The following is a 13831-nucleotide window of genomic DNA, read 5'->3' on the forward strand; positions in this document are numbered from 1 at the left end:
CAACACCCAGGAGATTATGATTGTACAAGAGTTCTTCTAATTTATTTCATTTGCCTCCTTTTCTCTTTGCAACCTCTTTTGTTTGTCTATCTTGTTTTGTTTCACTTGGCATTTTTGTACTTCCTCTGCTCTCTCCACTCATTGCTCAATTCCCACCTGACACTTGTGGTGCCTTGACAGTTGAATGTTTGAAGTGGAAAACATGAAATGGATTTTTGAAACCCCTTATAAAGTTCCCATTCTGTTTTTCTTTCTCTTGACCAGTACAACTTGAGATAAGTGCGTCTTATTGACATGGCAGTATCCTTTACAAAATATACTACACTTAATTAGAGTTGTCTTCTCTGCATGCAGGAGTCCCAGATCAAGCAGATTTACGGTACCATGATAGGCCAAAAGCTCCAGGAGTTTAGCGATGAGATGAAACCCATTGGACAAGTTCTGATTCAGGCCACCTTAGAGCTTTATGAAGCTGTTTCAGCTTGCTTTCTTCCCACTCCAACCAAGATACACTACGTCTTCAACCTCAGGGATATCTCCAAGGTATGAATAATGCATAAATTGTGGTTAGATGGATACAGGTTTACCCACAACTGGAGCCTTGGTGATAGTCTAACTGGCTGTGGTGATGTATTTTATTAAATTAACTGAAGGCTATTTGTACTTGATCACAATGAAACTTACTTAAGAAATCTGCTAATGAAAATGTTGAATGACACATTGATGTCTTTTTTCCTGCTCCATACCTTCAGGTGTTTCAGGGTCTGCTGAGAGCTGACCCACTTTATCATGACACTCAAAACAGCATGACAAGACTGTGGATCCATGAGTGCTTCAGGTAAGCAAAGACATTTTTTCACCAAATAGTTGACTGCCTGAAGCCCCCTCAGACCTGCTGTCCACATTCCTAGGCAAAACACTGCTCTACGTAAACCATGGGGGTTAAGTTATTTTTAGGTTGGATATTTGGCGAATATTCACTTGGGTCCCAGCTGCGACTTTACTGAGGTTCGCCCAGTCTTAGCAGGAGAGGGACAGTTAGCTCACCTCCCATAGTGTTGCTCTGAATCACTGGTAACTGATTTAGGGACCGCCATTAAACTGAGCATAAATTTATTAATATAAAATAATTGCAGTTTTTTCAATATCTTCCATGTCATGTGACCCAGTGACTCCAAATCAGCAGCAGGTTGTAATAGTAAACTGGACAAATAAGACACAGCTTGTTCTATTGTATTTACTGCTTCCTCTATTTTATATGAATATTCATATGCAGAAATTATGATTTTTTTGTCAATAGCTTCCTTGTCATGTGGCCCACTGACTCCAAACCAGCATGTAAGCAGCGGTATTTAAAATGAATTAGATTCAACGAAATCATTTCCGCTTTGCGTCACTTCATTTTTTAAATTATCATTATTATTATTTTATATTTATGGCTTATGATGAAAATTAACACAAATTATAAACTTTGTTTCTGCCCAGTTCAAGGCACATTTGTACAATGACCTGGACTCATTTTGTAAGTCTCAATCTGTCAACTATTTTTTTTTCTAAAATCTCACAAGTACTCACCATTATTTTATTTTTCAGAATTCTCTTCCGGGAAGGCATGCCTCCAGACCCCCCTAGTTTTGCCATGTTAACAGCTCAGCACACTGCTGTTACAAAAAAATCTAGGGGAAACACTGAGCCTCATTGTCTGTTAGCTGATGCCTAGGGTGTATCCAGTTGTAAATGGTTTTATACTTGGTTTGACATTTGCCAAAAGGTACAGGTACCTCTGTTATGTACATTTTGGATAATGTGTGTTTTCAGTATGTTGTTGTTGATTTCAGGGTTTTCTCAGACCGGCTTGTCGATCACAATGACATGGAGGCATTTGTTGCTTTGCTGGGGGAAAAACTGGGCTCACTCTTTGGCCTCACGTTTCACAACATCTGCCCAAACAAACAACCTCCAATATTTGGTACATTTATTATCACACACACACACACACACGCACACATGCACACACACACATGCAGATACAATAGTGGCCTGGTAAGGGACTGTGGTTCAAGCATTATGAAACTGATAAAGATATGAAAGTGTACTTCTTCATCTCAGTTATTGTTCTGTTTGTGTGTGTCAGGTGATTTCCTGAGTGAGTTTAGTGTGTATAAAGACCTGCAGGATATAAAGGCTCTCAAGGAGTTCATGGAAACCCAGCTGGAGAACTACAACATGACACCCGGCGTAGTGCCCATGAGCCTGCTGCTCTTCCGAGATGCCATTGAACACAGTGCGTCTGAGAACACAACACGCTTATCCACACGCACTCTTGGATACAGATTTAAACAGACAACACAGCATGCATGAAATTCTGCTACATTCTACTACAGTCAGTGTTAGAGGTCCTCATCTGCTGTACTTTTGTACTCTTTTACCCTTATTCTGCAAAAAAATATTATTACCATTATTAGATTATTAGATTATTACCATAATCAATATTGGAACAAATTGCACACAGGTAGTGGAAATTAAAAAACTATAAGACTGTAGATTTTGTCACATGCAAGGTAATAATTTTCTACCACTATAAACAGATGTTGGGACAAAGTATCTGAACAATAGTAAGAAACACAAGCCGCACTCAGCGCCATTACAAGGATCTTGCAAATGTAGGATTTGCATAATGTTTTTGTGTTTCCTCCCTAGTAACCTGCGCAGTACGTGTGATCAGTCAGCCCAGGGGCAACATGCTTCTGGTTGGTGTTAGGGGCTCTGGCAGACAGAGCCTGTCAAAAATGGCCGCCTCCATTTGCAAATACCAGGTATTCCAGGTGAAAATCACCAAACAGTACCACAAACAGGAGTTTAGGGAAGGTGAGATCAAACACACTCCATTTACATTTATATATATGAATTTGTTCTGGAAATTTAAGCAAGGACACTTTGAATAAAAGGTGGAAATAAAAAGTATGATGAGTTACCTCTGGCTTTATAAAATGAGTTCCTCTCATCCCCTCGGCCACAGTACAGTCATTTTTTTCTTATCTTGGCTCTCAGACATCAAAAAGCTATATCATCTGACTGGTGTGGACAATAAGCCCACAGTCTTCCTGCTCAACGACACTCAGATTGTAGATGAATCCTTCCTCGAGGACATAAATAACATCCTGAGTTCTGGAGAGGTGCCTAACCTCTACAAGCCGGATGAGTTTGTTGAGGTCTGTATTGTCTTCAAATCAGTTTTACCTCCTGTTTGTCTATCTTATTTTCATGTCTGTTTGCATACTTGCATTATTTAGTTTATAAAGTCAACAGGTAACAAACTGGTGGTTTAAATGAATTCAATCATTTAGACTGAGGTTTTACCAGCTTACTATAGAGGTTTGCTTAAAACTATCTGCGATGCATTGGCTCCACCAAAACACCAACCTAGATGTTATCCTTTGTGGAATTGGTGAAACCTTTGCTGTGAAAGTTTTTATTGTCAAAGCAGCACATTTAACATTTTGCTTATTTTTTCAGTTTTCAGTTTCTCTGTCTTATATGTCAATATTAACAACATGTGTCATGTCGGTTAAAACTTAATTCTAAATGTCAGAACATGTTTCTGTTGTCGTTATACCTCTAGTTATGCAGTGCTCTGTCAGAGTCTGCCAGGAAAGACAATGTGGCAGAGACTCCAAACTCCTTGTTCACTTACCTGATAGAGCGAGTCAGGAACAACCTGCACATAGTTCTTTGTATGAGCCCAGTCGGGAAGGCATTCAGGTATGTTCTGTCAGTGTTTCCTGCAGCCCAGTAAGTCCTATACATCCTGGTTCACAGTATATTTCTCTCTACTCTTTTTTCCTCTCTCATGTTCTTTAGAACCTGATTTTTGGGGACTATGCTGAAACTGATATTAGGGAGTAAAAAATTTGAAATCGAATATAATAACTGATGTCTACACATCTTTTGAAGTGATCTTTCAGATATAGTCATCAGAAACTTGTGACAAGGTTATGTAACAAAGGAGGGATATTTTACAGTTTAACAATAAACTTAAAGGTCTAAAACTAAAGACTATTTTTTGTTTGCCCTCAGGAAACACCTCCTCCAGTACCCAGCACTCATCAACTGCACCTCCATTGACTGGTTTCGTGAGTGGCCCAGAGATGCTCTGCTGGAGGTAGCTAAGAGTTTCTTGGATGGACTGGAGCTGGGCTCTTTGCCGGGGGTGAGGAGTGCAATCATTCACACATAACACATGTTTTAAAGTGTGGGTACTTAACTTTAAACTTTCAGACTGTTTAACCCTGCCTATTTTTAACCCTGTGATTCTCACGTAGATAAGAAATACACAAGCCCTTTTTTTTAAAGAGTGCCCATGTCTGAGACCATACACTTCACCTTGATTCCCTAGGTGTGCAGAGGTTTGCAAGAATATTCTAATTATTTTTGTAATTTTGACCCTCTGTAGGTAACATTTAGGCCTGGTTTACATTTTGTGACACACAAATAGTAATAATTAAAAACAACGTGGAGATTTTTTAAATTTTTTCTACTAATGTCACTGGTCTGTAATGATTAAATGCAGTTCTTGTTTAAATATGCAAGCTTTCTAGTACAGTAAGTTTTTTTCTCTATTTCTCTCTTATCTGTTCTGGCTGTTGTAACCAATGTCTAATATGTAAAATCTGAATGATTTATGATTGCTTTATATTTAATCAGTAACTAGGGGCCACTGTCTTGTAACATCTTTAATTATAATAATTATTAAGCTACTTCTTCTGCTGACACAGGTACAAGGCAGCAGTTCATTGTTCATCATTTTTGTCTATAGACAATCTCAAGTTTAGAAAACAAACACTCAAACTTTTAACTTGTGCTGTGAACCACAGTGACCCTGTTATGACTCTTAAATGAATCTCCATATCAATGGATAAATAATATCCAGTGATTATAGGGATTAGAATAGTAAGTAATCTGACCCCTGAAGTTGCATTCATTGTGTTTGAATGTCATATCATAATTTTCATGATGTTGTAGATCCAAACAAAGGTTGCCAGTACCTTTGCGACCACACACCAGTCAGTAGCACAGGTGTCCCAAAGGATGAAGTTGGAACTGCAGAGGCATAATTATGTAACACCCACCAACTACCTGGAGCTGGTGTCTGGATACAACAAGTAGGCACCCTCGAACTTTCTCCTTTACTTATTCTTGCTTTTCTCTTCCTCTATTTCCACACCACCTTCAGATACTTCATGTGTGTCTTGAGGGTCATGTAGCTGGTTAATGCTGATATGCCATGCAGGTCCTGCTGTAGTACATGTAATAGGTGTGTTGGATTTAGGTAGTTTGGGTGTTATATGTATGAGATTAGAGATATATCAGATCAAGCAGAAGCATAAAAGTATCCTGGCAAATTTTAGTGTAGAAAACATTTACTTTACAGTTGCTATCTGTCCCCAACTACTACTACAGGTTGTACCAACCCTCCTCTGTGGCTAATTGTCCTGTATCTGTATTCAGTTCACTACATGGCTACAATTACAATCACATGGTCAAACATCTGATTGTGTTTTTGACTGTCCATCCAGGCTATTGGTGGAGAAATGCAGTGACCTGGAGGAACAGGTGAGCAAGCTGCGTAATGGCCTTTTCAAGATCAGTGACACACAGGAGAAGGTGGAGGCCATGTCTCTTGAGCTGGAGGAGGCCAAGAAGCAGGTGGCCGAGTTCCAGAGCCAGTGTGACAAGTTCCTGACCATCATTATACAGCAGATGCATGAGGCTGACAAGCAGCAGAGGGTAAGCACCACTGACACCTTACCATGTACACAAATTACTAAAATGTAAAAGTAGAACTAAAAAGTAATAGTTTAAAAATGCACTTACACGGTTCACATTCCCCTGACTTCCCATTGATCGAATTGAATTGGAAAAGATTTACATCCGTGGTTTATGTCTAGACGGTTGTGGTAATTGGCTCATAGGAAAGAGGCATGTATCAGTCAGTGACATATTGCTTGTGTGTGTTTGGGAAAAGGCGGTGATTGATGACAGTGAACACATCAGAGCACAAGAGTTACAGTGTAAAACCATGGCTGAGAATGCACAGAAAGACCTGGAACAGGCCCTGCCTGCCCTGGAAGAGGCCATGAAGGTAGATCTCTCTCCTGCTCAATGCTATAATCCTGCCTGTCCCTCTGAGCATTGGTAATTTGATCTTTATTTCACCTCTTTTTGCACATAGGCTTTAGAATCTCTAAATAAGAAGGACTTGGCAGAGATTCAGTCATATGGCCGTCCCCCAGTACAGGTGGAGACAGTGATGCAGGCTGTGATGACTCTTCTGGGTAATGAGCCTTCTTGGACCGAGGCAAAGAGACAGCTGGGTGAGTCTCAAAACAGAGATTACACATGTATGTGGGAGAGTTTGGCAAATAAACAAAGTAATTAGGAAAACTAAAGTACTCCAAAAATCAGAGGCGAGATTGTGTACAGTTACACTCAAGACAGGAAAGATTTTACTGGAAAGAAGAAGAGTGCAGATATATAGACATCTATATTTTAAGTTCCCTCACAAAGGTCCATGGTGAATTTCAACCTAGGATTTGAAATTATGACTGATTGTGATTGATTAAATTATCATTGAACTCTGTTAAATGCAGTCCTCCTCAGTGGAGCAAAGAGAAACGGACACCCAAATATAAGACATGAAGTATGGGTAGTTAAAGGTATAGTGTTTATTATATTGAGTATTTAACGACATCTAGCAGTTAGATTCCAGATTGCGGCACTCCCGTGCTCACCTCTCCATTTCTGAAAACATTGGAAAAGCTCCATAAGCTATGGTGGCCTCACAAGAGATTCATTTTCTTAATACGGAATCATGCACAACAGCATTGAGTATTTCTCCTACCTCAAGTAATGACGTGAAGATTTATTTAATTATTTAGTCTATAAAACTGTAGGTTACAACTAAAATGAGAAAAATAACAAATCCACAGATTGGTGATGAGTCAAATAAAGTCATTACTTTGACTGTCTTTGGCATACTCCCAGCCCTAAATATCTTAGTTAGTTATCACTCCATGTGTTGGAGGAATAAATTCAAATAAATCTTGCTAACATGACGTTACCACCAGCTCACTGAGAGGCACAAACTGCAGCTACAGTATGCTTTAATTTAACTTTATACATGGAAGTGTTTCTTTTCAAAATTGTACATTATCTAGGTTTTGTAGCATTAATAGCAAAATGTGAAGGGCCCTCAATAGTGCCAGGTTTGTCTGCTCTGGGCTACTGTAGAAGCATGGCGGTGCAACATGGCCACCTCTGTGGACAGAGACCTGTTCTCTTTTTAGATATAAAGAGCTCATTCTGAAGTAGTGAAAACAAAAAGACTCTTATCTTCAGGTGATTATACACTAAAGAAAACATCCTTATGAATATTGTATTCCATTTCTGCCAAGTCTGTTCTGCTAGATGCCACAACATAATACACACTGTTCCTTTTAGGGTAAATTAAACACACTCTTTATACACACTCAAACTTTAGTCAAAAGGGTTTTTTGATATTGTTTAGCACTGTCTGTACAGTACTCTCCATTTTGTCATCTGCTGAGCATTCAATGGCAGTGCATGTGTTGTAGATACAACAAAGGTTCAAAATAGGATAGCACTTTCTCCTTTGGGAGCAATGATTCTTCAGAAATGTATTCAAATGAAAGTCACATCTAACAACAATTGGGTAAAAAAATAAAACAATGATTTTTTTCTGACCTATGTGACTTTGAATTGTTTCTGGCAGGAGACTCCAACTTCATCAAAACATTAGTAAATTTTGACAAGGACAATATATCAGACAGTGTGTTGAAGAAGGTTGGTCAGTACTGCAGACAGGCAGACTTCCAGCCAAACATTATTGGCAAAGTGTCACTGGCTGCAAAGTCCCTCTGCATGTGGGTCAGAGCCATGGAGGTAACATACACTTGAACACAAATACACACATGCACACACGCATAATCAGCCTACACCCACAAGTGCACATAATAATTTGTAATAAATAATTGTTTAATAGTTTCCTATGCGCACAGATTATGGTACTAACACACACAAATCCACAGTAAGATGTATGCATTCAGTGTACTGTACTGCAAAGCAGCAATGCACATAACAGTAATGGAGAAATCACACAACAATGAGGCTCCTGTTGTGAAATTATTACATGAACAGGAAAAAGGGGAAATCTAAATCCATGCATATGCACACTCTTCATCCAGGTTTATGGGTGCATCTACAGGGTGATGGCGCCAAAGCGGGCCCAACTGAACACTGCCATGGCCCAACTAGCAGAAAAACAATCTGCACTGGCTGAGGCTCAGGACAAATTACGAGAGGTATGGACATCAGCACATCTAGGAAGTCAAGTCTATATATGCAGTAGCATTGTAGTAAGTCCAATGTACAATATGACAAGTAAATTTTAATGATTTATTATAACACTTTGTGTGTGTGTGTGTGTGTGTGTGTGTGTGTGTGTGTGTGTGTGTGTGTGTGTGTGTGTGTGTGTGCGCGCACAGGTGGGGGAGAAGTTAGACCAGCTGAAAAAGCAGCATGGTGAGAAGTTGGCAATGAACACGAGATTGAGCAAGAAATCCCAGGAGATGGAGGTGAAACTGGACCGAGCTGACAAACTCCTGACTGAACTTGCTGGAGAGAGGGTCCGCTGGGAGGAGAAACTTCCTGTAGGTCATACACACACACAACAAAAAAAATAACCCTTCACCTTCAGCCCTAAAATTAGGCGCTTTCAAGTCAGCAACTCTATGGGTGCAAGCAGGGATAATTTGTGTGTGTGTGTGTGTGTGTGTGTTACAGGGTCTTGAGGAAAACATGAGGTACCTGATAGGAGACTGTCTGTTAGCGGCATCTTTCTTGGCCTACATGGGACCCCTCCCTTCAAACTATAGAGATGAGTTGCTTGCCACCTGGATGAAAGAGGTGAGACACATGCATAGTAAAAAACTTGCCCACATTCACTGAGAGCAATAATTGACGCACTTTTATGTCATGATCCAATGGGGCATCGAAGGCACCAGATTTAAAACCCACCCTCCAGTGTATTTTGATATTTTTATGATATTTCCTATGCTTTTCTTTCCTTTCCTGAGGTTATAAAAACAGCTTTATGAAAGGAGATCAAGAGAGATAGCTACAGTGACTGTGTTCAGAGCATACTGGTGTTAGTGACTGGAGCATAGGGGAAAGTTTAGCAGAGAAGTTGTCTAATGGCAGAAAAAGTACAGTACAGGTCATCATCCGAACATTAATAAACTCTGCAGCTCCTCAATACACAAGTAGCCCTGTTTGAGTAGCCCTTTTTACACAGCAACGTCACATTATCTTTATTATTATCATTATAGCATTGGTTCGCCAATTCTCCGCCGATGGTGATTCACACGGAGTGAAGTATCTCCGTCTTAAAGACGAACCGTTCACACAGAAAGCTGTGCTGTGGCTCCTTAACAGGCGTGACGGTACACGTCATGATGATGAAGTTTGTTTTCAAGGTGTTTCCCTGGTGTCCCCCCGTCAATCTAAACCTGTGGACAGTTTATAATCATGTGTATGCTGTTATAATGTGTAGTGATTGAGATCCTGGCCGACCAAACATCCTGGAAAGTGACAAAGTTAAGTTTTTTACTATGAATTACATAATTAATTACATTTTTTTTTCCCGGGGGAAAGTTAAATGAATTCTCAGTCTGGAGGGCTGACCGTCGCATTGATTTATTTTCATCACAAACACTCGGTTGCACTTTTGATGCATGTTTGGCCACTACAAGACGTGTAGAGTCAGAAACTTTGGGTTTGGCCCTTTACTCTCTCTACTTTTACTAGCAAGTCATGAAGAAGAGGTGACCTCTTAAAATGTTAAATTGTTTTTGAATTGGGTTGTGTTTCCCTATCTTTTATCTCCTTTCTGTCTTTTTTTTGTGTTTGCACTCTTTTGTGTGCCCTCTCCTCAGTTACATGACTTAGAGATCCCATGCACACCAGGGTTCAGTTTTGCAGTTTTTCTGTCCAAGCCTACAACAGTGCGGGACTGGAACAGTCAGGGCCTGCTCACTGATGCATTCTCTACGGAGAATGCAATTATCACCACTCAGGGAAACCGGTCAGTACATGTGGATGCCATATGCTGTTACAGTAAACAAATTAGGTTAAAATGCATTTGGGTTTTTATTTCTTAGATTTGTCTTTGGATATATTGACTTTTTGATGTTTTATGTATTTTCCTTCTTTCAAGATGGCCGCTGATAGTGGACCCTCAGGGCCAAGCTCTGAAGTGGATCAAAAATATGGAGATGATGAAAGTAAGTCTTGACTCAGCTAATCCTGTCCTGATTCCTACTGAGTGACTGGTATTAACCATTAATTCAGGAAAGTTACATTTCTGGAACAGTCATACATATTGCGTATGTAAGTGTCAATGTAGAAACACAGATTTGCATTTAAGGTGTACATGACAGGAATACAGTTAAATTTAACTAATAAATCAGTATATACAACTCATAGTGATAAGTATTACACATTTTGGTTCTCAGTTGTCGACATTTTTAAAGATGTCTGACTCTCTCTGATGCCCTTTATATGTGTGTGTGTTACAGGCTGTATTTCTATCGCTGTGTTTTAAATAAAAGATATTTATGATGTTCTCTCTTTCTTTCCTCCTGTTCACATATGCAGGGTCTCAAAGTAATAGACTTTCAGATGCCAGACTACTTGCAGGTACTGGAGAACGCTATCCAGTTTGGGAATCCAGTTTTGCTGCAAAATGTCCAGGAGGAGTTGGAGCCTTCTCTCAACCCAGTACTTAAGAAGTCCCTGACACACAAAGGTCATACACACACACACACACACACACACACACACACACACACACACACAAAGAAATTCCAAAAGTTTTTTTCTGAAGAAAATAGTCCGCTAACTCATTGCGTGTGTGGGTGAACATTTGGGTGCGTGGTTTACCAGGTGGCAGGCTGCTGTTGACCCTCGGTGAAAAGGAGGTGGAGTACAATCCGGAGTTTCGTTTGTACATCACCACCAAGCTGTCTAACCCCCACTACACACCAGAGATTTCTACAAAGACCAACATAGTAAACTTCGCTATCAAGGAGCAGGTTTGTGTGTGTGTGTGTGTGTGTGTGTGTGTGTGTGTGTGGGTGTGCGTGTGTGAGTGTGAGTGTGTGTGCGCGTGCATGTGTGTGTGCATGTGACTGTATCAGTGAATGATTATGTCTTCTACGTGTTTTGCCTCTAGTTTCCTATGGTCTTCGTTACTCTGAATCTCCTAAGTGTGTGTATCTTCATTTGAGTGCACATACAGTTTGAGAGTATGAGCTTCTGCTTTTAATTGTCTGTTTGTCTGTGACTGTGTGTGTGCAGGGTCTGGAAGCCCAGCTACTGGGAATTGTTGTGTGTAAGGAACGTCCAGAGCTAGAAGAACAGATGGACTCTCTGGTGATCAGCATTGCCTCTGGCAAGAAAAGCCTGCAGGAACTGGAGGATGAGATTCTCAGGTTGTTGAGCTGACTGTCACCTTTCACATTTTTCATGCAAATATTATCATCACATATTATTAGTAGTCAAATGAAAGTTCCTTGCTGCCACTTAGCAGTGTTAAACTTAATTTTCTGATGTATGTGAACCCTCATGCATTTGAATTTTCAAATGTTTTTCTTGGTCTATCATGCTTAGTAAGCAGTGAGGCAGTGTTTTGGTGGATTTATATTTAAAGAGGTTTTTTAAAATTGTGTTTATGTTTCAGGCTGCTAAATGAGGCAACTGGCTCACTGCTGGATGATGTGCAGCTGGTGGACACCCTCCAGACAAGCAAAGTGACAGCCACTGAGATCTCAGAGCAGCTAAAGAGCAGTGAACAGACCAAGATCAAGCTCGACTCTGCTATAGAGGTCAGGTGTATAGACAAAGTGATTCTGAGGGGATTTTGTGATGAATTAAATACCTTTTGGACCATTTGTAAGATAAATTAAGCAAGTATAAGCTATCACTGGGGTTTTCTGGAAAATTGTGAAGTGTATTTCTTATTAATTTTAGACGACATATTTAATTAAATTAACTTTCTCTTAACAGGCTTACCGCCCATGTGCCCAACGGGCCTCTATTCTCTTCTTCATCCTAAATGACATGGTCTGCATTGACCCGATGTACCAGTTCTCACTGGATGCCTACATTAACTTGTTCACCCTCAGCATAAAAAAGAGCAAGCGCAGCCACAAACTGGAAGAAAGGATTACCAACCTCAATGACTACCACACATATTCAGTATACAAGTAAGCAAGAATGCAGCAAGAGAGTCCATTTACATAAGCCATGTGTTCATGCAGGTATTTGTGGGTAAAGTGTTTTTCCAGTCATTAAGTTATTAAACCACCAATCCCGCATTTAGTGGACAACCTGTTCTGTTTTTTGATCAAATAATGCAAATATCCACCTATTGAAAAAGTGAAAAAGAGCTCTTTTTTTGAGGTGTATGTCTGTGGAGGTACTTGAGCTACAGTAAATCAGTGTGTTTTCCTCTGCAGGTACGCGTGTCTTGGTCTGTTTGAGGTCCACAGACTGCTCTTCAGCTTCCAGATGTATGCCAAAATGTGGGAGGTGGCCGGCAATCTCAACATGGATGAGTACAACTTCTTCCTCCGAGGAGGACTTGTAAGAAAACACAGAAGACACACAAACATCTACTTTTTGCTTTACTTGATTTGAGATCATCATCAAGATACAGCCTTTTCTTTAAAGCATGGAACATGCTTAATAACCCCAAAGACTTTCTACTGTGTAGTCAAATGCTGAGGCATATAGAAGTTGTCCCTCCCCTCAAAGACAACGTGTCTCCCCAAGCTTGCCACAACCATTGGGAGATTTTTTTCACAACTACCTCTCTTAACCAGTTAATTTCTTGACACACCTGGGTCAGGTCTGTTACTGTATCACTGATCTGTTAGTGGGATAGTTATTGTAACACTGATGGAAGGAGAGTTTGATTCCTGATAAATTGATGCGTGTGATTCTAGGTACTTAATAAGAAGGTTCCAGTGGACAACCCCTGTACCAGTTGGCTAGAGGACAGCAGCTGGGACAACATCACAGAGCTGGATAAGCTGCCCAATTTCCATGGCATCATGGGCTCCTTTGAGGAGTACCGCCGAGACTGGAAGATTTGGTTCACAAGCGCTGAGCCAGAAAAAGCCACACTACCAGGTCTGTGTTGTGGGAGGGTTTCTTTTTCTTTTGTATTGTGTTGCTGAAAGAAATTCTTCCCACTAGGAACTATGAAAACAAAGCATACTCTTACTAACAGGGCGGCTGTATGGCTGTATGTATTTAACCCTGTGACAATAGAGAGTGTATTACCTCAAAATGCTTTATGTATTTGCTTGGTGTGGGTGTACAGGACATTATATCCTTAGATATAAGATGAATGTGTATATTCTCTTCTGCTTTTTGTGACAACTGAGGTTCTTTTAACTGTGTGAGATTCATAAAGCTTTCATCACTGTCTAATCACCTGATATTAGAAATTGTTGTGTTTTTGTTACCTTAAATATACCCTTTTAAATCCATGAAGGAAGTGGGTCATCTTCCACGGAGTCCACCATGTTTCTGCAGTGGCCAAGAATGGACAAACCAAACACTGACTCTAGAGAAAGCCTTTTACATATTTCACTTTTTAGCTACAGCTTTGGGGTTCTTACCAAAACAAAGCAATCAATAACACAATACTTCTTTGTATTACTTATTCACAACCTGCAGTAAATCG

At 40.1% G+C, this 13831-nt stretch overlaps 1 protein-coding gene across 2 annotated transcripts in view; it reads left to right on the forward strand.

Annotated features, from left to right (window-relative positions):
• The window catches only part of dnah2 (dynein, axonemal, heavy chain 2), a 61635-nt gene that overhangs the window by 40553 nt on the left and 7251 nt on the right, over positions 1–13831 (forward strand). For both annotated transcript variants that reach the window (XM_037098072.1, XM_037098073.1), the window contains exons 52-76: positions 355–543; positions 753–838; positions 1839–1969; positions 2135–2284; positions 2701–2868; positions 3052–3212; positions 3623–3762; positions 4078–4210; positions 5023–5162; positions 5577–5787; positions 6026–6142; positions 6233–6374; positions 7793–7962; positions 8265–8381; positions 8565–8729; positions 8863–8985; positions 10014–10162; positions 10295–10361; positions 10735–10885; positions 11023–11171; positions 11437–11570; positions 11819–11963; positions 12145–12344; positions 12597–12723; positions 13086–13272. In XM_037098072.1, coding sequence (XP_036953967.1) covers positions 355–543; positions 753–838; positions 1839–1969; positions 2135–2284; positions 2701–2868; positions 3052–3212; positions 3623–3762; positions 4078–4210; positions 5023–5162; positions 5577–5787; positions 6026–6142; positions 6233–6374; positions 7793–7962; positions 8265–8381; positions 8565–8729; positions 8863–8985; positions 10014–10162; positions 10295–10361; positions 10735–10885; positions 11023–11171; positions 11437–11570; positions 11819–11963; positions 12145–12344; positions 12597–12723; positions 13086–13272 — 3652 coding nt within the window. The remainder of the gene's footprint in view (positions 1–354; positions 544–752; positions 839–1838; positions 1970–2134; positions 2285–2700; positions 2869–3051; positions 3213–3622; positions 3763–4077; positions 4211–5022; positions 5163–5576; positions 5788–6025; positions 6143–6232; positions 6375–7792; positions 7963–8264; positions 8382–8564; positions 8730–8862; positions 8986–10013; positions 10163–10294; positions 10362–10734; positions 10886–11022; positions 11172–11436; positions 11571–11818; positions 11964–12144; positions 12345–12596; positions 12724–13085; positions 13273–13831) is intronic.

This window comes from Acanthopagrus latus, chromosome 5 (genome assembly GCF_904848185.1).
Source record: "Acanthopagrus latus isolate v.2019 chromosome 5, fAcaLat1.1, whole genome shotgun sequence".
Lineage (NCBI taxonomy): Eukaryota > Metazoa > Chordata > Actinopteri > Spariformes > Sparidae > Acanthopagrus > Acanthopagrus latus.